Raw genomic sequence first — 24,026 nt, 5'->3', positions numbered from 1 at the left:
GGATTGAGGCCCCAAAGATTTCATACATATGCATCATTCTACAGTCAGTGCAGATAGATTTGTTCAAACATTTATAAGAAGTTACCGCCACAGGCATAGAACTAAAACTCAATTTACCTGACGATAATACTTTTCATATAATGGGTTTCCACCTGAGAGCTGTAAAAAGAAACAAAAAACAATGAGTATTCATAAACAAAACAGTGCACTTTAATCAACAGTACAATTTTTTCTGCCTGTGGCCACCAAAAATTAATGTCTTGATTAATAAAATAATTTAAACTTTGAATGTTGGAACCAGAGAACCATCACTGCTAGGTTAAAAAAAAGTAAACAGAAAACTGTGGGTGCATGCACAAGGGTCATTGCAGCAATTCTGATTCGGTGTATCAAAGCCAAATGTATGCAAAGCCAAAATCCCATAAATCAATGCAAGGCAGGAACAGACAATCAGAAATTAACCCACATCTCACTAGAACGAAAGCATTAACACCCTCCCACTCTCTTTTCTTTGACCGGCTGAGTGATGTCAACATTTTCTGCTTTTATTTGAGTTTCTTAGTAGCTACATCCTTTAATGACACAATTTGTTTGCATAATTCTTATGCTGATACAAATTACCCTTAATTAAAATGCCGTAAAACTACAATAATCCAGCACGTTAATTACTTTGGCAGTGCTGGACCACTGGATGTTATTCTTCACAATATCCTCTTGCAGCTGGTGACTTCTTGCAAGCCCTTCCACACTGAAGAAGAGTCATTAGCTGAGAACTTGCTCCTCAAGTTCTCAGAGTACCAGCTCTGATTCCCCTTCTCAGCTTGTACTTGGCCTGTCTGAAGAGGTCTGCACCCACACTCCTGTGACCTCATCATTAGACTGGTGGAGCCGTCTGGGTTCTGATGTAAACCAGGGCTTGTCATTGTTGAACCTGATCTGGGTCCTAGTGGGAATGTAACTGTCCTCACAAAAGCTGATATAAGATGTCACAGTGTCTGTATATTCATCGAGGCTTGTGGTTGCTTCCCTGCACACATTCCAATCAGTGCAGTCAAAGCAGGACTGTAGGTTTTCAATACCCTTGCTTGTCCACTTTTTCCATTGTTCTGACCACAGGCTTAGCAGATTTTAGTTTCTGCCTGTAGGTTGGAATTAAATGAACTAAACAATGATCAGAGAACCCAAGAGCTGCTTGGGGAACAGAACGATACTTCTTGATTGTAGTATAACAATGATCGAGTATTCTCTCCAACCTGGCGGGGCAGGTAACGTGATGTCTGTATTTTTGAAGCTCTTGGCTGAGGTTATCCTTGTTCAAATCCCCCAAAACAATGACCATAGAGTCCGGGAAGTCACTTTCTACTCTCATTACCTGGTCAGTGAATTGCGTTTGCGCCTCACTTAAGCAGGCTTGTGAGGTGAGGGGGTAAACTCCAGCAAGAATAAAAGAGGTAAATTCCCTTGTTGAATAAAAGGGTTTGTAATTTTTTTTTTTTTTTTAATCCAGATTAGGAGAACAGAAGTTAGACAGTACCGTGATGTCGCTGGTTAATATAGAAGCATATTCCACCACCTCTTGATTTCCCCGCTGCCTCTGCGTAGTTGAAAGCCAGACAGTTGCGGCGCATTGTCCGGGGTCGACTCACACAGCCAGGTTTCGGTGAAATACAGGGCACGAGTCCTTATTTGTTTGGCATAGCTGTTGCAGTTCATCCACTTTGTTGTTGAGAGAACGTAGATTTGCAAGGAATATACTCGGGAGCGGTGTGGGTAATCCTCATCGTCGTAGTCAGGCGAGTGCTCCAGAGCACTTCCCCAGGTCCCCTCCGTCTCAAGATCTTGAACACAGCCACAGCCCCGCCGACGAGTATGTCCAAATAACCCAGTGAGTGAGAGAAATCCAGAACAATGTTTGGAGGTACTGAATATCTGATGTAAATGAGTATCTCTCATATTAAAGTGAGCTTTGTGGGATTTTCAGTCGACACAAACGAACAAACAGACAAAACAGCAAGGAGCAGGATTAAGAGATAGCTCAAATCATACTACCTCCTCTGGGGAATTTCTTCAGACAATAAATGATGAAATAATCTAGATTTGTTTAAATATAATTAAAATGGTGGTGGTCTCACCAACGGTGATCATTAAAGTAATCTGTTTTATTAACATCCTTCCAAGAAATACATTTATTCTTCTCTCATCTGGCCTCAATTCCACAAAAATGCTGGTTCTCTGAATTATATGGCCAGCTATGAGAGGGGGGGGGAGGTATTAAATTAATATTTCTCATCATTTATTTCTGAGGAGAAAATCATGGAAGCTAAGAAATTGAGGCTTATGAGTTGTGATGTCTTAGACCATATTTGGTATCTCCTCAATGCCAAAGATAAGATATTTGTAGTTTTAAAGCACATTAAGGTGGACAATTCCCCAGGGCCTGTCCAAACACTTCCTCAGATCCTGTGAAAAACTCATGAAGAAACTGCAGATGCCTCTGCAAAGATATTTGCATCATCTTATGCCACAAGTGCAGTTCCAGAAGACTGGAGGATGGCTCATATTGAATTGTTATTTAGGAAGGGCAGCAAGGACAAGCCAGGGAACAGCAGGCCAGTGAGCTTGATATCAACAATGTGGAGTTGTTGGAGGGGATACCATGGGGCAGTATCTACCAACATTTAGTTAGTCAGGCCCGTCATTCGCTCCGACCCTTCTGAAGCAGCTGCACCAAAGATCCTATAGCTATAGGATCTTTGAGCTGCACCGCTCGGACCCGCACCTTGCTGCTTGTTGGCTGGCGAAGGAGGGAGGCGGTGGCGAGGAAATCCCAACGGCCAAGGCAACAGGGAGATGTTGTCCAAGGAGCGCTGACCTTCCTTCCTCCCTACCCCCCCCCCCCCCTCCCTCTCTCTCTCTCTCTCCCTCCCTCCCTCTCCCTCTCCCCCCCTCTCCCTCTCCCTCCCTGCCCCTCTCCCTCCCTGTCCCTCTCCCTCCCTGTCCCTCTCCCTCCCTGTCCCTCCTCTCCATCCCGCACTGATCCCCATTCCCGCCTCTAATCAGCCCTCACTGACATCCCCTGTGCTCCTCCCCTCCTCATCTATTCAGCCTGCACTGATCACCCTACCCACCTCGCATTGATTCTCCTCCTGCCACCCCACCCCCCCCCCCCCCCCCCCCCCCCCCCCCCCATCCATCCTGTACTAATCCATGCATTCATCCCGTACTGACCCACCCTCCATTTACCCTGCACCCCCTCATTCATCCTGTAGTGGTCCCCCATTCATCCTGCACAGACCCCCCGACCCCCCCTTTTCTGACCCCCCCCCCCCCCCCCCCCCCATTCATCCTGTGCTGATCTCCTCCCCCCCCCCCCCCATTCATCCTGTACCGATCCTCCCATTCAAGAAGAATGGGGGGGGAAACAGTCTGAAGAAGGGTCTCGACCCGAAACGTTGCCTATTTCCTTCGCTCCATAGATGCTGCCTCACCCGCTAAGTTACTCCAGCACTTTTGTCTACCCCCATCCATCCCGTACTAAACCCCCCCCCCCCACCCCCCATTCAACACCACTGACATCCCCGTGCTCTCCCCTCACAATTTTACCTACACCAACCAACACGTACTAATTCACCTGCCTCAATCCATCCATTCTGCACCGAATGTCTTCAGAGCGAACATTGACTATGTTTGATAACGGAATGCAATCAAATGTGTTTTAATTCCCAATGTTATTATTTGTTTTAATCCATAAAGATGGATTAATTAAATTGTGAACACGTCAAACATTAAAACCGCAGTATTCAATTGTCACTGCTGCCGTTGACACATTAATACAGAATTCATTTTAACGGCAAATCAATGCTCTTAATATGGAGTATTAAGTAGTTATTTAATGAGCAACATTCACAACTATACGTACATGTTACCATGGTCCAGGATTTATTGACACAGGTTGATCATACGCTGAATAATCCAACCACATTTTTGTTTGGAAGTGGAAAGAACTAATAGAAAATGCATTAATTGCAATGTGTAAAAAGAGTTGAGATACGGTCTTATAATTTTGCTGCATGTCATTGTGGGATATATCATGTCTTGATTGGTGAATATGTTTAGTTTGTGACTTTATTTGAAGCAGAAATATGTGAATGCTTCATTGAGTATAATTCCGACTGGTAACTATGCACTTCGTCCGAGCACATTATCGCACGCGTCATGCAAGCCATCTTAAATGACCACCTAAACTGTCATTTGGCAACCTAAAAAGCTGCAAAGGTTGCCTGGCTGGCAACAGGGAAAAAAGTTAAGCGAGAGCCCTGTAGTGGAGGTGGTTTTACGGTCTATTCCTGCTCTTATGCGAAGCACAAAGCAGAGTAATTTACTTATTGAGATAAAGCTATAAATGATATAATTATCTACTGGCTTTTATATTCTTTTCCACACCCTAACCCTGTACCTTCAACTCATTCACTCCCATTATATTTCAGGGGAAAAAAAAAAAAAAAAAAAAAAAAAAAAAAAAAAAAAATAGGTGGAACAGAGAAAACGCAACAAAAAATCATTTTGTGCAAATAGGAATTTGGTAAATACAAATTTCCAATTCAAACTGTTTATTAGACTTCAGCTGCTTAATAATAGTTTGAAATCACTAAACTATATTTCTTTCTTTTTACGTTTTAATAAAATCAGCAAACACCTGCCATCAAAATATTAAATACTGGTTAAGTCCAGAACACAACTCCTAAATGGCAGCTTTAAAGTCTAAAGTACTACAAACATGCTGGATCAATTCTGTCCATTTACAATTCTGGATCTACTTCTCTATAATAGATTAGCACAATCACCAGACTGAATTTGTCTTTGTGGTTCTCGGTCACTTTTTTTATGCTAATAATTTTAATTACACAACAAGAAGAACATATGGACGTGAGAGCCTGATATTAACAACTAAAAATTGTTCTATAACTTTAAAGCTCCTCAATTAAATAATTTTACAGCATCTGTATTATTCATTTTGCAATGTGCAAACTAATAGGACAAAAGGCCAACAAATCCCCCTCAATCTGATGGCCTGCACTCTGGGCTTAAAGAAAATAGCTGCAGAGAAAGTGGGTTCCATAGGAGTGCTAATTGTAACCGACCAAAATTCCCTTATAGTCTGCAGAGAAACAGAGGATTACGAAAACTATGCCACTGCTCCTTAAAAGGCTCAGGAAGTTCAACATGCCCTCAACAACCCTCACCAACTTCTACAGATGCACCATAAAAAATAATTTTATTGGGATGCATCACACCATGATCGAGGGACAGCTCAATCCAAGACCGCAAGAAATTGCAGAGTTGTGGACGTAGCCCTGACCATAACACAAACCAACCTCCCTACCAATCACTCCAACGTCACTTAACATAGAAACATAGAAAATAGTTGCAGGAGTAGGCCATTCGGCCCTTCGAGCCTGCACGCCATTCAATATGATCATGGCTGATCATCCAACTCAGTATCCTGTACCTGCCTTCTCTCCATACCCCCTGATCCCTTTAGCCACAAGGGCCACATCTAACTCCCTCTTAAATATAGCCAATGAACTGGCCTCAACTACCTTCTGTGGCAGAGGGTTCCAGAGATTCACCACTCTCTGTGTGAAAAATGTTTTTCTCATCTCGGTCCTAAAGGATTTCCCCTTTATCCTTAAACTGTGACCCCCTTGTCCTGGACTTCTCCAACATCAGGAACAATCTTCCTGCATCTAGCCTGTCCAACCCCTTAAGAATTTTGTAAGTTTTTATAAGATCCCCCCTCAGTCTTCTAAATTCTAGCGAGTACAAGCCGAGTCTATCCAGTCTTTCTTCATATGAAAGTCCTGACATCCCAGGAATCAGTCTGGTGAACCTTCTCTGTACTCCCTCTATGGCAAGCATGTCTTTCCTCAGATTTGGAGACCAAAACTGTACACAATACTCCAGGTGTGGTCTCACCAATGCCCTGTACAACTGCAGTAGAACCTCCCTGCTCCTATACTCAAATCCTTTTGCTATTAACGCTGCTTCAGCAAGGCCATCGACATAATCAAGGACCAATCTCATCAGGGTCACTCCCTCTTGTCCCCTCTCCCATCAGGCAAGATATACAGATGTTTGAAAACACATACCTCCAGATTCAGGGCCAATTTCTTCCCAGCTGTTATCAGGCCACTGAATCGTCCTCTCACCAGCTGGAATGCAGCCCTGACCTCCAAGCTACCTCATTGGAGACCTTCGAACTATCTTTACTTGGATTTTATGTTGCACTAAATGTTCTACCCTTTATCCATACACAGTGGACGGCTGAATAGCAATCATGAATAGTAATTTCTTTAACTGGATAACACACAACAAAACGTTTTTCACTGTACCGTGGTACATGTGACAATAATGATAAATAAACAATAACAAGAAATACAGACAGAATGCAGGAAAAAGTTCACAAAACATCTGTTATTGAGACACTTGGAATTACAATTTAAGAGGTATAAGAAAATCTTAAGACAGTCAAACAGAATCAATTTCGCTTTATGAAAGGAATGTTGTGTTTCACAAACTGGCTAGACTTCTTTGAGAATATAAAGGCAACCAGTGAAGATCACAGAAAAGGTTACTGCACAAGAGGTGTTGAAGAGACACAAAAAACTGCAGATGCTGCAATCTTGAGTAAAACACAAACTGCTGGAAGAACTCAGTAGGTCCATCAAAAGAAGAGGCCCAGCCTGAAACATTGTCCATTTCCACACGGATGCTACTTCTCCTGCTGAGTTCCTGCAGCAGTTTGTTTATTGCTCAAGAGGTGTCAAGGGTTATACATTGGCATGGACAGGGAAGTGACAAATGAACAGAAGACAATCTGGGTGATTTTTCAGATTGGCAATCAGTAATTAGAGTGCCAAAGAGATCTGTGCTGTGGACTCAACTATTTACAATCATGAGGATTTCAACATAACACCAAGCACAATGCAGTCACATTTTCTGATGGGTTAACAAGTTGTCTGGAGGACACAAAAGGGCTTGTAAAGAGACATAGATTGGTCAAGTGAGTGGGTCAGTAGTTGACTGATAAAGTATAATGTGGGAAAATGAGGACACAAATGTGAGGTAGGATTAAAAACTATTACTCCAGTGGAAGGAAATATACAAAATGTTCATAAATTCATAAGTTATAGGGGCAGAATTAGGCCATTCAGCCCATCGTCCACACCACCATTCAATTATGACATCTATCTTTCCCATTTAATCCTATTTTCCTGCCTTCTCCCCATAACGCCAGACTTATTGTAACCCTTACTTATTAAAAAGGAATCTGATACATAAGACAAAGTTGGCCTACAGCAAGTATTTAGGAAGGCTAATGGAATGTTGTCCTTTATCACAAGAGCTATAAATGAAGTTTTAATACATTTTTGTAGTGGTACTGAAACTGCATCTGCATCTGAACTATTATGGTGTCTGTATATAGAAAGTAAAGATTGTTCTGCTACAATCCATATCACAAATTGGATGCAATGGGAAGGATATACTAGCAAACACTACTTACTATTCATGGGCTGAATTGGTTATAACCCAATTTCGCTGGGAACTAGAAAATTATTTTGTTCATTAATATGCAGAAGAGGAGCACATCACTCTGACCTTGACTTGTGCAAGTAATAAATCTTTAAAAGCAGTGTAATAATCTTTCTGTAGCCCATATCAATGGTTGCATCAATCTGTTCAAAAGTGAAATTATTAATAGTTATTGCGGATGTGACATCACACTCACACTATCCATACAAACAGTTTATAAATGATACAATAGCATTGTCCAAACAATGCTGGAATGCATATTGGCATAATTGGTGAGGGATGCATATTGGCATAATTGACACCAGAGACCTGGGTCCGATTCTGACCTCGGGTGCTGTTTGTGTGGGGTTTGCACATTCTCCCTGTGACCGCTTGGGTTTCGTCCACGTGCTCTGGTTTCCTCCCACATCCCAAAGACGTGCAGGTTGTAGGTTAATTGACCTCTGTAAATTGTCCTTAGTGTGAAGGAAGTGGATGCAAATGTGTTAAAATGTACAATTAGTGTAAACGGGTGAGCAATAAATGGCGTGAACTTGGTGAGCCAAGGGCCAGTTTAAATGCAGTATTCCTAAATTATTGTAGAACCGACAAGGGGTACCTTGCTCTATCCAGTAACAATAATACAATACATTCTTTAATCATACTACTGTACATAGCTGGATGCAGTCTGGAGAAACATTTTGTCTGAGTATTTTTCATTTTAGAAAATTGTTTAGGTTACTAGTTTTAAATAGTTTTCCTGGCTGTTCCTCATTCCAATGCATCATGATCCTAAGGCTATATGGAACTGCCTAATAATTCAAGTTTCGAGGGCGTAGACTAATCACTCAACCGGCTTGAATGTCAGGTATCAGTTTTTTTAAAACACAAATATTTTAACTTGCGTGTTGTTTTTTTAACATTCACACTCTAATTAAAAGTAATGTGCAAAACTCTGAAGAATGTCATCTAATTAAAAGTAATGTGCAAAACTCTGAAGAATGTCACCCAAGAAATTAACTCAACATATTTGAAAATGTAGACCATATAATAAATTGAATTTAATTTTTTTTTAATATTACTTTGAGATGCGCAATACACAAGATCACTACAATTGCAAACTCCACGCAAGACATCAGATTCCCTCGAGAATCCCTTTTCCAAGCAAAATTTCCCATATGAGGTATTTACTCAAAAATGAAATTTATATTGCAAGATTGCACTTTTTAGCAACTTCGAATGACAAGCCGACCCAACTTTCAAGAATCAGGACAATGTTTCTTTTGGATTATTTCCAGAAAATAGTGATAAAAGACAACTATTTAAAATTGACAGCTAAGTGTGAATCATTTAGAATTATTATGAAGATCTTCCTCTCAGTTGTCATTTGAACCTAACTTTCTTCTTCAAGTCCTACTGCTAGTTAATGGAAAAACTAGTATGAGCTGGGTAAGGGTACAATAATTTACAGTTGTGTCATAACATAGCAATGCTAAGATAGAAAGGTAAACCAAACAGTACAATTTACTGCTTGAAGGGCAGAATGAAAATCAGTGAAATTATTCTAAAATGATATTGAACCTTGGTTGGACGACAGTTGGAGTACTGCATACAATTCTAGTTACTGTATCACTGATATAGACACTGGAGGGAGTGCAAATAAGATTTACACGAACTTCACCAGAATTGAGAGGTGAGAGAATTGGAAGAGTTTATACGAGAAAATGAACAAATTAGGTATTTTTCCTTTGAGGAAAAAACTGAGGTTTGAGCCAAAGAGGTTCTTAAAAATACAAAAGATCTTGCTAGTATAAAGAGTGGGAAAATTTGAAAAATAATGCAAGAGCACAATTACAATGCCAAAAGATATAACAGAGTCAGCATAAAATCCAGGAGAAAATTCAGAAAAAAGTTCATAAATTCATGTCACCGAAAGTGGTGATGCAGGTGAAGCAAGCTTTTGGTCTGCTTGCTTTGGGAAGGATATCAAGCACACGAGTACTCATAATGCAGCTGTACAAGTGGTTGATGAGACCACATTTGGAGTGATTTGTGAATTTCTGGTCACCCAACAGGAGGAATAATGTCAGGAATAACTTGGAAGTGATCAGAAGCAAAATGTTACCTGGACATGCAGGCTTGAGTTATTGCGAGATGATGCTGGGATTTTTTTCTTTGGAGCTTCAGAAGCTGAGGGGTGGCCTTATTGAAGTAGAATAAATCATGAGGGGCGTGGATAAAGTTAATGCTCATAGCCCAGATAGAGAATTGTAGAACTAGAATGAATAGGTTAAAGTCAGAGGGGAGTGATACGAGAAGGATCTCAGGGGCACATTTTACACTCAGAAGATAGCACTAAAGGAAGCTATAGATGCAGATGCAATTATGACCATCAAATTTGGACAGCTATATGGATAAGAAGGGTTTGGAGCAACGGTTCTTAACCTGGGGGTCGTTTGGGGTTTTTCCATGGGTCATGAAGGGGTTATAAATAACATATCAATTTGTTGAGCCCATTTATTTGGAACCTAACAAAGGTGCATACCATACCACACACAGTATGTTGTTCGCATATACGTGTACATATACGCACACGAACTGTGTGCGTTAGGAACCATGTCTGCCAAGAAGCACACGTATAGTGAAGCATTTCTCAAGTTCGGCTTCACAAGCATTGTTCAAAAATCAGTGGTCAAGCCGCAATGTGTTATCTGTGCCAAGGTTTTGAGCAACGAGTGCATGAAGCCTAGCAAACTGAAGATCCATTTGGAGTCTTGTCACAGCGACCTGGTGGGAAAGGGCGTGGAAAAACAAAAAGAAGCCTCACTCAAGGGTTCCCGCATCAGTTCGATGGGTCACTGCACTCATCAAAATGAAGCAGCGTTGGAGGCTTCATACCGGATTACTTATCAAAGAAACCTCACTCCATCGGTGAAGAGCTTATCAGGCCATGCCTTTTTGAAGCAGCGAAGTTGGTGCTGGGGGAACAGCAGTCAAACAAGTTCAGGTAGATTTCCCTTTCGAATGACACAATCAAAAGTCGAATCTCGTATGTGAGTAATGATATTCTGCTGCAAGTGGTGAGCGCTGTGAAGAGCAGTCCAGTGTATTCACTGCAACTGGACAAGTCAACAGATGTTGCCTCATGTCCCAACTGCTAGTCTACGTCCGTTACCTCGACGGAGAAGCCATGAAGGAGGAGCACCTGTTCTCGGAGCCATTGGCCACTACCACTCAGGGAGAAGATGTGTTCAGAATGCTGGAAGCCCTCATCAAACATGAGATTGACTGGGAACGACTTGTCGGGGTGTGCACAGATGGGGCACCTTCCATGGTCGAATGCAGATTCGGCCTCAAAGCCTTCGTGAAGGATGTCGTTTCCCCATGTCTCCTTCACCCACTGGATGATACATTGCCATGCTTTCGCAATGAAGACTCTCCCTCCTGGTCTTCCAGAAGTGCTTTCAGATGTGGTGAAGATTGTGAATCACATCCGAGGGAGCGCAACAAACTCAAGAATCTTCAAAGCGATGCGTAAAGAAATGGGCGGCGATTTCACAGTTCTCATATTCCACAGAGATGCGTTGGCTTTCGCTTGGTAAAGTTCTCAATCGTGTGATTCAACTTCGAGAGGAAATAGCGCTGTTTTTGGAGAGAGGGTGTACCAAGAAGGAGAATCAGCTTCATGAAAAGATGCAGGATGAACTGTTCGTGATGAAGGTTGCTTACTAGGCTGACTTTTTCGCCGAGGAGAATTCCTTGAACCTGTCATTTCATGGAAACCTCCCAATATTACACCTTTCATTCACCTTTACAAGATTCACTTTTACCAGAGAAGAGTCCAGGACGGTGACACTACTATCTTCCCTGAGATGACGACTCTCCTGGTTGCTACGCCAGATGCTGAATGCCACTTCCACGAGGAGATCTCAACCCACCTTCTGGCAATTGGCAATCATCGAACGTTACTCCCCCGGACTGGACGACTGCTCTTGTGATGAGTGGATCGTCCGACCCTTTTCCACTGAAGACTGTGCTATCGTGAAGATGCGCAGCTCAAGAGTGACTTCACTGAACAAGAGCTCGCCACATTTTGGATGAAAGCGAAGGACTGTCCGGTTGTTTCGAAGAGGGCTCTGACCCTATTGGCCCAGTCCCCCTCAACCTGTCGCTGTGCGGCTGGATTCTCAACCATGGTAACTCTGAAAACGAAAGCATGCAATAGGCTTGTGTGACACGAGGTGCTGCCTGTCGAGCATTCGTCCTCGGTACACAAAATTGCTGGAGAAACTCAGCGGGTGCAGCAGCATCTATGGAGCGAAGAAAATACGCGACGTTTCGGGCCGAAACCCTTCTTCAGACGGGTTCTTCAGAGCATTCGTCCTCGTTTTGATCGCCTGATGGGTGCGAAGCAATTTCAGCCATCCTATTGACTGAGTATTGACAGACATGTTTTAATAAATCGGGCTGTTTTGTTTCCAATTTTTGTTTCGGGGGTCATGGTATTGACCAAGAATGTATGATGGGGGCAAAAAGGTTAAGAACCACTGGTTTAGAGTTATTTGGGTCAAATGCAGGTACATGGGACCAGCCCAAGATACTAACTTGATCCACATGGACAATTTGGACAGAGGGCCTGTTTCCATGCTGTATATCTCTCTGTCTGGTTGGTCCAAATGGCCTGTTCTGTGCCATGTTATCCTATACAAGCTTCATGCAGTCACAAACTACAGCAACGGTTTACAGCAACAGAAGGTCTATCATATCTCTATACTTATAAAACTCTGATCTTGTATGTGCATGTATTGTGCGATGTTCGTGTGCATTTCGCATCTCATCGAAAACACGACGCACCAATGGTGAAATGTTTACATACTCCGATAGAGATTTATGCCATGATGTAAAAAACCCAACCAATCCAAGTCACACAGCATTCTCATAGCATCCTCCTCTCAGTTCACACTGCCACCCAGCTTTGTATGATCTGCAAAATTGCTAATGTTACTTTGAATCTCTTCATCTAAATCATTGATGAATATTGTAAATAGCTGCGGTCCCCGTACCGAGCTTTGCGGTACCCCATTAGTTACTGCCTGCTATTCTGAAAGGGACCAGTTAATCCCTACTCTTCTTTCCTGTTTGCCATCCAATTTTCAATCCATGTCAGCACTCTACCCTCAATACCATGTACCCTAATTTTGCCCACTAATCTCTTACGTGGGACCTTATCAAATGCTTTCTGAAAGTCCAAGTAAACTGCATCCACTGGCTCTCCCTTGTCCATTTTCCTAGTTACATCCTCAAAAAAGGCTAACTGGTCTATAATTCCCTGTTTTCTCTTTCTCGCCTTTCTTAAAAAGTGGGATAACATTAGCTACCCTCCAATTCACAGGAACTGATCCTGAATCTATAGAACATTGGAAGTGGAAGTGGTGGAGGCAGGTTTGATTTTATCATTTAAAAATAAATTGGATAGGTATATGGACGGGAAAAGAATGGAGAGTTATGGTCTGAGTGCAGGTAGATGGGACTAGGGGGGAATAAGTGTTTGGCACGGACTAGAAGGGCCGAAATGGCCTGTTTCCGTGCTGTAATTGTTATATGGTATGGTTATATGGTTAAAATGATCACCAATGCGTCCACGATTTCTAGCGCCACTTCCTTACAGTACCCTGGGATGCAGACCATCAGGCCCTGGGGATTTATCAGCCTTCAATCCCATCAGTCTACCCAGCACCGTTTCCTGCCTAATGTGGATTTCCTTCAGTTCCTCCATCACCCCAGTTCCTCTGGCCACTAATATATCAGGAAGATTGTTTGTGTCTCACTTAGTGAAGGTGGATCCAAAGTACCTGTTCTACTCGTCTGCCATTTCCTTGTTCCCCATAATAAATTCACCTTTTTCAGTCTTCAAAGGTCAAACTTTGGTCTTCACTAATTTTCTCTTCACATACCTAAATAAGCTTTTACTATCCCCCTTTATATTCTTGAGCTTACCTTTCTCTTATCATCTTTTCTCCCCGTATTGCCTTTTTAGTTATCTTGTGTTGCTATTTAAACATTACCCAATCCTCTTGCTTCCCGCTCATCTTTGCTACGTTGTAATTCTTCTCTTTTATTTTTATACTGTCCCTGACGTCACTTGTCAGCCACGGCTGCCCCTTACTCCCCTTGGAATCTTTCTTCCTCTTTGGAATGAACTGATCCTGTACCTTCTGTATTATTCCCAGAAATACCTGCCATTGTTGTTCCACTGTCATCCCTGCTAACGTATCTTTCCAGTCAACTTTGGCCAGCTCCTCCCTCATGGCTCCATAGTCCCCTTTATTCAACTGTAACACTGACACCTCCGATTTACCCTTCTCCATCTCCAATTGTAGATTAAACGACCATATTATGGTCACTACTTCGTGATGGCTCCTTAATCTCGTTCCTTTATCAAATCTGGCTCATTACATAACACTAAATCCAGAATTGCCTTCTCCCTTGTAGGCTCCAATACAAGCTGCTCTCAGACATAAAATGCTGGATTAACTCAGCGAGTCAGGCAGCATCTCTGGAGAAAAGAAACGGGTAACGTTTCGGTTCGAGACCCTTCTTCAGACCGAGCCAGTCTTACTCCAGCATTTTGTGCCGATCTTCAGTGTAGCAATATATTTGTTTTAATTTATGAAAATACCCCAGAGCATTTTCCAGAAGCGTAATAACAAGGAATTTACCACCTTGAAAAAAAAGTGGTGGGGTAACCCAGCAGGACAGGCAGCAGATCTTGAGAATGTGGATACATGACATTTTGGGCCTAGACCCTTCTTTACACTGATTGCGGCTGGTGGCAGGGAGGAAAATGATAGTTGGGTGAGAAGACGGGCAGGACAAAGCCAAGCAAGTGATAAGCGCATACAGGTGAGGGGAGTTTTTGAAAGGCCAGAGCTGAACAGACAGAAGGTACAAGGCAAAATGATTGAAGAGTGCTGAATTGTGAAGCCAGAAGAAGGAATGTAGGTGGAAGGGAAGGGGTAGGGGATAAATGAGTGCACATCTAGGGAGAGAACCATGGAGGAGGAGAATGTGGGAGTTTGGTTACCTATAATTGTGGAATTCAATATTCATACTATTGTGTAGTAAGCAGGGCTCTCGCTTAACTTTTTTCCCCTGTTGCCATCCGGGCAACCTAGGCAGCTTTTTAAGTTGCCAAATACCAGTTTAGGTGGTCATTTAAGAAGCTTGCATGACATGTGCAATAATGTGTTCGGCCGAAGTGCGTAGTCACCAGTCAGAATTATGGTCAATGAAGCATTCACATATTATTTCTGTTTCAAATAAAGTCACAAACTAAACATATTCACCAATCAAGACATGACATATACCACAACGACAATCGCTATGCACAGCACCTACACTCAGTTCGCAATAACCAACCTCATCTCCCGGTGGCTCAGCACTTCAACTCCCCCTTCAATTCCGAATCCGACCTTTCTGTCCTGGGCGTCCTCCATGGCCAGAGTGAGGCCCACCGCAAATTGGAGGAACAGCACCTCATATTTTGCTTGGTAGTTTACACCCCAGCGGTATGAACATTGGCTTCTCCAATTTCAGGTAGTCCTTGCTTTCTCTCTCCTTCCCCTCCCATTCCCAGCTCTCCCACAGCCTACTGTCTCCGCCTCTTCCTTTCTTTTTCCCGACCCCCTGACATCAGTCTGAAGAAGGGTCTCAATCCGAAACGCCACCTATTCCTTCACTCCATAGATGCTGCCTCACCCGCTGATTTTCTCCAGCTTTCTCTGTCGGCTTTCCGCAGAGACCGCTCCTTCCGTAACTCCCTGGTCATTTCGTCCCTTCCCACCCAAACCACCCCCTCTCCTGGCACTTTCCCTTGCAACCGCAAGAAATGCTACACTTATCGCTTTACCTCCCCCCTTGACTCCATTCAAGGACCCAAGCAGTCTTTCCAGGTGCGGCAGAGGTTCACGTGCACCTCCTCCAACCTCATCTATTGCATCCACTGCCCTAGGTGTCAGCTGCTCTACATCGGTGAGACCAAGCATTGGCTTGGTGATCGCTTTGCCCAATATCTCCACTCGGTTCGCAATAACCAACCTGATCTCCCAGTGGCTCAGCAGTTCAACTCCCCCTCCCATTTCAAATCTGACGTTTCTGTCCTGGGCCTCCTCCATGGCAAGAGTGAGGCCCACCGTAAATTGGAGGAGCAGCACCTCATATTTTGCTTGGGCAGTATACACCCCAGCGGTATGAAAAGTGACCTCCAATTTCATGTAGTCCCTGCTTTCTCCTCCACTTCCCAGCTCTCCCTCAGCCCACTGTCTCAGCCTCTTCCTTTCTTCTTCCCACCCCCTGCACCCTCACATCAGTTTGAAGAAGGGTCTCGACCCAAAACGTCGCCCATTTCCTTCGCTCCATAGATGCTGCCTCCCCTGCTTCTCCAGCATTTTTGTCTCCCCATTCACACGTTCAGTTATCCCACTTTCCTCACCCACTCCCTACACATTAGGGACAATTTTACAGAGACAAGTTAACCTACAAAGCCAATGCATCTTTGGGATATGGGAGGAAACCTACATGCTTGCAGGGAGAATGTGCAAATTCAACACAGACAGTGCCTGAGGACAGGATTGAACATGGATCCCTGACGTGTGTGGCAGCAAGTCCACCAGCTGTGCGTCTATATTTTATTTTCCAACACACAAATCATTATACGTTGATAACTTTGGTTACTAAAAAAAAAAGCTATCCATTTTCAGTCTTAAATCTCTAAGTGATGCTATGTCCCCCTTTACAGCTACGGTATGTTTTAATTCAGTTCAAGACTATGGGACAGTACATTGGCCATAATGTTGCTGTCTAAAATTGCAGAGACCCGGAACGGATCCTGAATATGGGTGCTGTCTATATGGAGTTTGCTCCTTTTCTCGTTGATCGCATGGGTTTTCTCCGGGTGCTTGTTTCCATCCACATTCCAAAGGTGTGCAGGAACCTTTTTCAGACCCAACCCGAAACAGAATATTTTCCTTTTGTCTAGAGATTCTGTCTGACCTGTTGTGTTACTCCAGCTTTGTGTCTATCTTCAGTTTAAACCAGCATCTGCAGTTCTTTCCTACACACACAATACTATAGAAACATAGAAACATAGAAATTAGGTGCAGGAGTAGGCCATTCGGCCCTTCGAGCCTGCACCGCCATTCAATATGATCATGGCTGATCATCCAACTCAGTACCCCGTACCTGCCTTCTCTCCATACCCTCTGATCCCCTTGGCCACAAGGGCCACATCTAACTCCCTCTTAAATATAGCCAATGAACTGGCGTCAACTACCCTCTGTGGCAGAGAGTTCCAGAGATTCACCACTCTCTGTGTGAAAAAAGTTCTCATCTCGGTTCTAAAGGATTTCCCCTTTATCCTTAAGCTGTGACCCCTTGCCCTGGACTTCCCCAACATCGGGAACAATCTTCCTGCATCTAGCCTGTCCAACCCCTTAAGAATTTTGTAAGTTTCTATAAGATCCCCTCTCAATCTCCTAAATTCTAGAGAGTATAAACCAAGTCTATCCAGTCTTTCTTCATATACGATGGAACTTTATGAATCCGAGGAGGGAAATTGTGTGTGTGTGTGTATATATAGTTATATATATTCATATATAAATATATACAGGTGCACAACCTTTTATCCGGTGTTCCGGAAACCGAAAAACTCCGAAAACCGGCCATTTTTTCCAGATGTCCTCTGCGCACCAAAGCTCGCGTTTGGCGCCAAACTTGACCCAAAACGACCCACGGTCAACCCAGGTCTGTACTACTGTAGCGGCTGCCTCCTCCCCGGAGACCGGGAGACGCTTAAACATCTGTAAATCATTGCTTAAATGTTAGTCAGTTAGTTTGGAGGGCTTTTATGTGAAGGGGGGGTGACGGGGTAAACTTTAATTCTTAGTCCCCTACCTGGTCGGAGAGGCGGGGAGCGGTCAATGCCTTACCGGGTCGCCGTGCAGTAAGCTCCGCAGCGCTGTGGCCGGTGGGGCAGCGGGCGGCGCCGGTTGTAGCTCCGACCCCGGCAACTCTACCCCTGGCTGCGAGGCGCTCCAAATCCAGCGCGGCCCACGGCCGGACGCCCCAGCTCCGCGAATGTCGGGAGTCGGCGGCGTCGCAGCGTTGGGATACCAGCGGGGAGCGGGCAATGCCTTAACGGGTCGCCGTGCGGCAAGCTCCGGAGCGCTGTGGCCGCCGACCCAACGTTCGCGGAGCGTCGCTGGATTTGGAGCCGCGCAGCCAGGGGTAGAGTTGCCGGGGTCGGAGCTCCAACCGGCGCCGCCCGCGGCCTGACGTAGCCCCCAGCTCCGCGGGGTTGGGAGTCGCCGACCAGGTAGGGGACTAAGAATTAAAGTTTCCCCCTTCACCCCATCTCCACCACCACCACATAAAATCCCTCCAAACTAACTGACTAACATTTATGCAATGATTCTCCCGGTCTCCGGGGAGGAGGCAGCTGCTCCAGACTTTTCAAGCCGCCCGCGCTACCTACCTAATCTACGCTAAAAATCTTCCATTCGGAAATCCGAAAATGTCCGAAATCCGACAAGTGTCTGGTCCCAAGGCTTTCGGATAAAAGGTTGTGCACCTGTACTTTGTTTTCTCGTTTATAACATTGTTTACAGAGTACTATGTTTACATATTCTGTTGTGTTGCTGCAAGTAAGGATTACAATGAGACATGAGAGAATAAAACACTCGCGGCTTACATCGCTAATGTGTGGGATAGAACTAATGTATGGGTGATCGGTGGTCAGCGTGGACTCGGTGGGCCGATGGGCCTGTTTCCACGCTGTATCTTTAAATCAAACTAAAACGCTAAAACCAGAGGAAATCTAAAGAAGGGTCTCTACCCGAAATGTCACCCAATTTCTTCTATCCAGAGATGTTGACTGCTCCATGGAGTTCTGCCGCACAATTAAAGCATGGAATAGTCTTCACCCTACTATAGTTACCCAACCAGAAGCAATTAAATTTAAGGTAGCTCTTTTTTTCCCCCAGAACCATTTTTATGTTTAAGTCCAAGTCAACAGTCAAGAGGGTTTTATTGTCATGTGTCCCAGATAGGACAATGAAATTCTTGCTTGCTGCAGAACAAATTCCATTTTGAATATAACACCCACCACAACCCTCTGTCTTCCATGAGTAAGTCAGTTCTGAATCCAAACAACCAAGTTACCATTGATCCCATGCATCTTAACCAACCTACCATGAGGAACGTTATCAAATGCCTTATTAAAAATCCATGTAGACAACATCCACTGCCCTATCCTTGATCACGTTTGTCATCTCCGTAAAAAACTCATCATGTGCATAAAACCTGAACTCCTGCGGATAAAACTGTGTTTACTGTCCCTAATTATCTCATACTCTTCCAAATAAGAGTAAATCCTATCCCAAAAAATTGTTTCCAATTGCTTCTCAACTATTGATGCGAGGCTCTTCGGCCAAAAATTGCCTGGGTTATCTCTACTTTCCTTCATAAACAAAGGGTCAACACTGGCTACTCTGCAGTCCTCTAGGACTCTGCCTGTGGCTAGATAAGATACAAAGCTGTTCGTCAAGGTCACAGAATCTCCTTTCTTGCCTCTCTCTCAATAATAAGAGATAGATCCCACCAGGCCATGGTGAATTATCCACCTTTCCACTCCTCAAGAGACCAAATATCAGGTACCACTTGATCTCAAATCCAATGTTCCCCATTCCTTTTCTTTCTTATCCTTCTTTCTTACTGGAGCATGTTGACATTCATTAGACTCCCACATATCAGATGTAGACTTACCCAATAGCAACTGCTCCCAACTTACTCTCCCTAGCTCCTGTATAGTAATGCTGCAATCTGCTTTACCCAAATGTATTACCTTATACCAAGGTCTAGACTTTGCCTCATTTACAACAATATGATCAATGATGCAAACAATGATGGAACTTTTCAAACTGAGACAATGCTTGAACAGGAATTGAAATTGATCAACACAACAGGGATTACCCATATCGATAAAAATAGCTTGATGAAAAAGACAGGGAAGACATGGATCACCTCAAACTTACAAAAGCAAGAGGGACCTGACAAACACCCCCTTACACCTGGCAAATTGTGAGACAATAAATGCCTCAGTGAAGGTTTCAACAGCAGATAAGCAAAAGTACAAGCAGGGGCACAGAATATTTAAAAAGGGGAAAACAATTATGTATATCTATTTGCCTTTGTTCTCCTGAAAACATTCACTCATATAACCAATTATAATAATTTTCATTAAAAGTTCTTCATTTCTCAGGCAACACACGAATGTTTTACTCAAAATAATAAACGGTGTGGTCATTATTTCACCCTGAAGTCAATCTGACACTAACTACAAATTATTTGATTTTGTTTTTCAGCAAGAGATAAGAAAATGTGGAACTGATAAGCAGAACTTGTGGCCACTGAAGGAGAAGTCTGTGATTTTAATTGCGTTTAGCTAGAGAAATTTCGGCAGATCCAATAGTGAATATTAAAGCATGACAAGTTAGGAACTTTGGATGGGATAAAGGAGATCCTCTCAAGACATGTGGAAACTGATACAAGATGTTTGGATGAAGTTGCCGAGGAGCAGAATATGGATGAGAAAGAATTGGGGAGGAAAAAGGACCTCCTTCTTCTTTCACAATCCCTTGGGAAGAAGGATGTCTTGCTTCTCCTCCAGTTCCGTGGATTCTGAGATGACTGATGAGGCCAATTTGCCTTCTGCAGAGCTTGCCACAGGTGGGGAAGAAGGTACTTGTTGGCTGGACAATTTGATTGTGCTTTTTGCCAAATACACTGGTCTTCTAAGTGCTTCCAACGCAAGAACTGGAAGTTCTAAATGCCATTCCAAATGTTTTAACACCATTAAAAGGAGCCTTAGTCAGGAATTCCAATTAGTTGATTGGAAGTTACGTTTTTTCCTGCGCTATCTAGTGATACCATTCTATCATAGAGCATCTGGTTCAATAGTCTTGTGTCAAGCATGTAAATGACATGTAGTTTCCATTGGAGTCAGTGTAGTGAAATTATAGCTTCAATACTGGTGATAATGAATGGAAGAGGACACTGAAATTGATGTGCTTATCAAGCCAGTGATTTGGGGGCTTTTGCACTGACAATAATGGTGATCTCTCTGGAAATCTTAGGAGCTTGCGATGGGTAGCCCATCTCAGAAGCATACAAAGAGCAAAGAGCATTGTTTGAAGAAGGGTCCTGACCCGAAATGTCAGCTATCTACATTCGCCAGAGATGTTGCCTGACCTACTGAGTTACTCCAGCACTTTGAATTTATCTTTGTTCCTAAATGTTTCATGTTAGGTTTGAGGTTTGATCTTCAAACATTCTTTTCCTCATACATAGAAAGGCTGTGTTAGCATACTAAAGGTGATGTGTAGGAAAGAACCAAAATGCTGGAGTAACTCACCGGGACAGGTAGCAAGGATGACTTTTCGGGTCGAGACTGAAGTCTGAAGAAGGGTCTCGACCCAAAACGTCACCCACTCCTTCTCTCCAAAGATTCTCCCTGTCATACTAAAGGTGTTGGTGGGTAAAATATATATTCTAGGAGTAGAAGTAGGATACAACAGACAGAGAAGAGCACAAAGGAAATTACCTGGGTGTTAATTCATAGGCAAGATGGAACTGGATCTGTTCAATCCCTCCCCTCTGGACAAGAATGGTTTGGTCAATCAGGTCAAATAAGCAAAGAAGTAATAGATTGTTTATCACAATTTCACAGGGTATTATTCATATTTTTGGCAACAACCATTTTGGTATTGTGGCAGGAACAGAAGATTGGAGGTATTGAATTCCAGGAAAAGTAATAAAAAATAAAAAGTCTATGTTAAATTTAGAGGAATGGGGTTGGCGATGGATCAATGATTTTCAAAGATGAGGGGTTATGACAACAGGTCTGAAGGAGACAGTAGCCAGGAAAAGAAAAATAACAATATCAGCTGATGCTGCATGGAAGGGAAATCCCTTGCTTCGTAATTTAGTGAGAGTAATGTGGATTTGAAAAGGCTGCAGGAGGGACAGAAATAAACAGTGCGAGTTCAGGGCTGTGGGCATATAGTGTGGTTATACGTGTCTGGTAAGTTCTAAGATAAGGAGGAAATGGCATGTGGTCATATACTTTTGATTGTTAAAAACTCAATAAATCACTGGCAAGAGTGAAGAATATGTGATACACGTAAATCAATATTGTTTGTAGTACAGAAACACATCTGAGATATACAAATTATAAGATCTTTTAAACATCTGATTTGTCGAGGAATACAGTCTGAAGGTGTTTAAAATTCAGCTCATGGTCACTTTTACACTTTACAGCTTGCGACTTTAAAAACTAACAACAATACATTGTGTGATTATAATCCCACGTAAATACCAGTGGCTGGTTTAATACGAGTAACATTTAAATCTGCTGATGATCATTCAATACTTTTTGGAAGGAGAAAAGCACCCCACCCTCCTCCCCATTTATTTGATTATTTGTTTGGAAGAATTGGTGGGTAGGAAGTTCTCTGTATAAGAAATGAGAAAACGTGAAGAACGACAACATGAGGTCGAATGTATTCATTCACTCAGAACATATACATTTAAAAGGAATTGTACTATGAGTGAACACTTGCCGTTTCCTGAAGTTGGGGAATGAGCAAGTTACAATGCATCTGCAAAACATATTCCTGATCCAATCCGCAGTGCCAGCCCATCCGCAGCTGCATCGGCCTCTAGAGAGTACCGAGGGCCGAAGGCCAGTCGGCCTCAGCTCTGTAGGCCCAACACAAATTTTGACAAGCAAGCCCTTAACTTTCCGCAAACTACGCCCGCCGGTTTGTTTCCACTTTTAATTACTTGCTGTTGTCACACAGGCCCAATACAACGCGATCGCTACAGAATTAAAAAATTATAATGGCTCTCTACAGCCAGAATCACATTTCGCCACCCAGATAATCTACACTGTATAAATCGACCGAAACATATGAACTGCCCGCAGTGTTTAAGTGAGATGGCCCTGCTTTTACCTGGGTGAGTGTGAACTGCCCCGCCATGCTGGTTCCTTCACTTTAGCCCATCATGCACTGAAAAAGTTCGTAAGTCCATGGTTACAAACAAAACCCGGCACCGGATTCCGATGGAATAAACTTCCTTAAGTGGTTTATCTCGGTGCTGTTTGCAGATGAACGCGCAGAGAGACTGATTTCCTCTCGAGCCTGCGGTAACACTCTGACCATGCCCCCTCCTAAGACTGATGTAACGGCGAGCAATTGAACATCCGGACTGGTAATTGCAGCATTCCACGCACTCTCTGCAATGGTGTTGGTGCGAGGGAATCCTGCCATTATCCGTGCAAATATCGGTCATTTCATGTAAACAAATAACAATTCCCACAATTTAGAATCAAAAACACATTTTTTTTAATTTACAGGTGCCTCCGAATGGGAGTGCAAATGTATGTTAATAAAGACTAAGTTACAATAACACTGATTACGTCAGTCAATGCAAATTCTTGGTGATTCAGTAGATTAGCTCTCTTCAACAATCACTATAAGAAACTAAATTCTGAAACTGCCATATATACACCTTTTTTTGTTTTTCACTTTGCTGAGCTTGATCACTTCTATTCTAGATTTTGCCTGCATTAAGTTTCCAAAGAATTTCTGCTTGAGCATTACTGTATGTGTTCAAGGTAAGATTAGGCATTACATGTAGCAATGTTACAAAATTTTGAGATTTTAAAAAGCAAGTCTTTAATTTATCCCATCAGATAAAGCATAAAAATAAGTTTAATTTGACACCTAATTCACTTTCATATCTTCAGTATTAAAAAAGGTATGGCCATTTTCATACTCGGAAATTGGCATCTTGTTCCCTATTGCTTTTGCATTGACTTAACACAAAAGCTGATCGAGAACATTTAAAAGCCGATAACTTTCTTAAAATTTAAGAGAACTGAAAGAAAATTTCAGTTATTATAGATTGAAGCATTCTGAAACAAATATGAAACAATCTTACTTAGATGACTTGAAATTAAACCATATAATTAGTTAGTTACCTAATTGTAGCTAATTACAAAATTCAATTACTAGATCTAAACATCTATCCATTTCTTAAGAATAGATTAACATTTTTAAATAGCCTACGTGTCCAAATAACATTCACACAAGAATTCAGAATATAACATAATTTTTGAATCTCATTGTCATGTGTTTATAGGCCAAATGGAAGGAATTTAATGTTTAATACCTGTAAATTAATGGCCATTTAATGCGAGTGGGATTTCTGGAACGGGACCATTTGGAACGTTCAGCTAGCGATGAATTTAATCCCCCATATCGGCAGCAAATACACTGCCGTTTCTTCAGGGGAAAAAAATCACCGTTTCACAACTTAAAAAGTGAATTAAATAC

The 24,026-nt window shown here is 42.7% G+C and overlaps 1 protein-coding gene across 4 annotated transcripts in view; it reads right to left on the bottom strand.

The window, feature by feature from the left end:
- Positions 1–22,876, bottom strand: part of eps15 (epidermal growth factor receptor pathway substrate 15) — a 130,651-nt gene extending 107,775 nt beyond the window's left edge. For 2 of the 4 annotated variants that reach the window (XM_055641778.1, XM_055641779.1), the window contains exons 1-2: positions 22,641–22,874; positions 118–159 (exon numbers count right to left, since the gene is read on the bottom strand). In XM_055641778.1, coding sequence (XP_055497753.1) covers positions 118–159; positions 22,641–22,667 — 69 coding nt within the window. In that variant the 5' untranslated portion in view covers positions 22,668–22,874. Of the gene's footprint in view, positions 1–117; positions 160–22,640 lie in introns of all 4 variants that reach the window. The other 2 variants (XM_055641782.1, XM_055641781.1) reach the window with 2 other exon arrangements.
- Positions 22,877–24,026: the final 1,150 nt, after the last annotated feature.

This window comes from Leucoraja erinacea, chromosome 10 (assembly GCF_028641065.1).
Source record: "Leucoraja erinacea ecotype New England chromosome 10, Leri_hhj_1, whole genome shotgun sequence".
Lineage (NCBI taxonomy): Eukaryota > Metazoa > Chordata > Chondrichthyes > Rajiformes > Rajidae > Leucoraja > Leucoraja erinaceus.
Note: the sequence above shows the minus strand (reverse complement) of the source record. Positions and strands in the feature narration are given on the sequence as shown.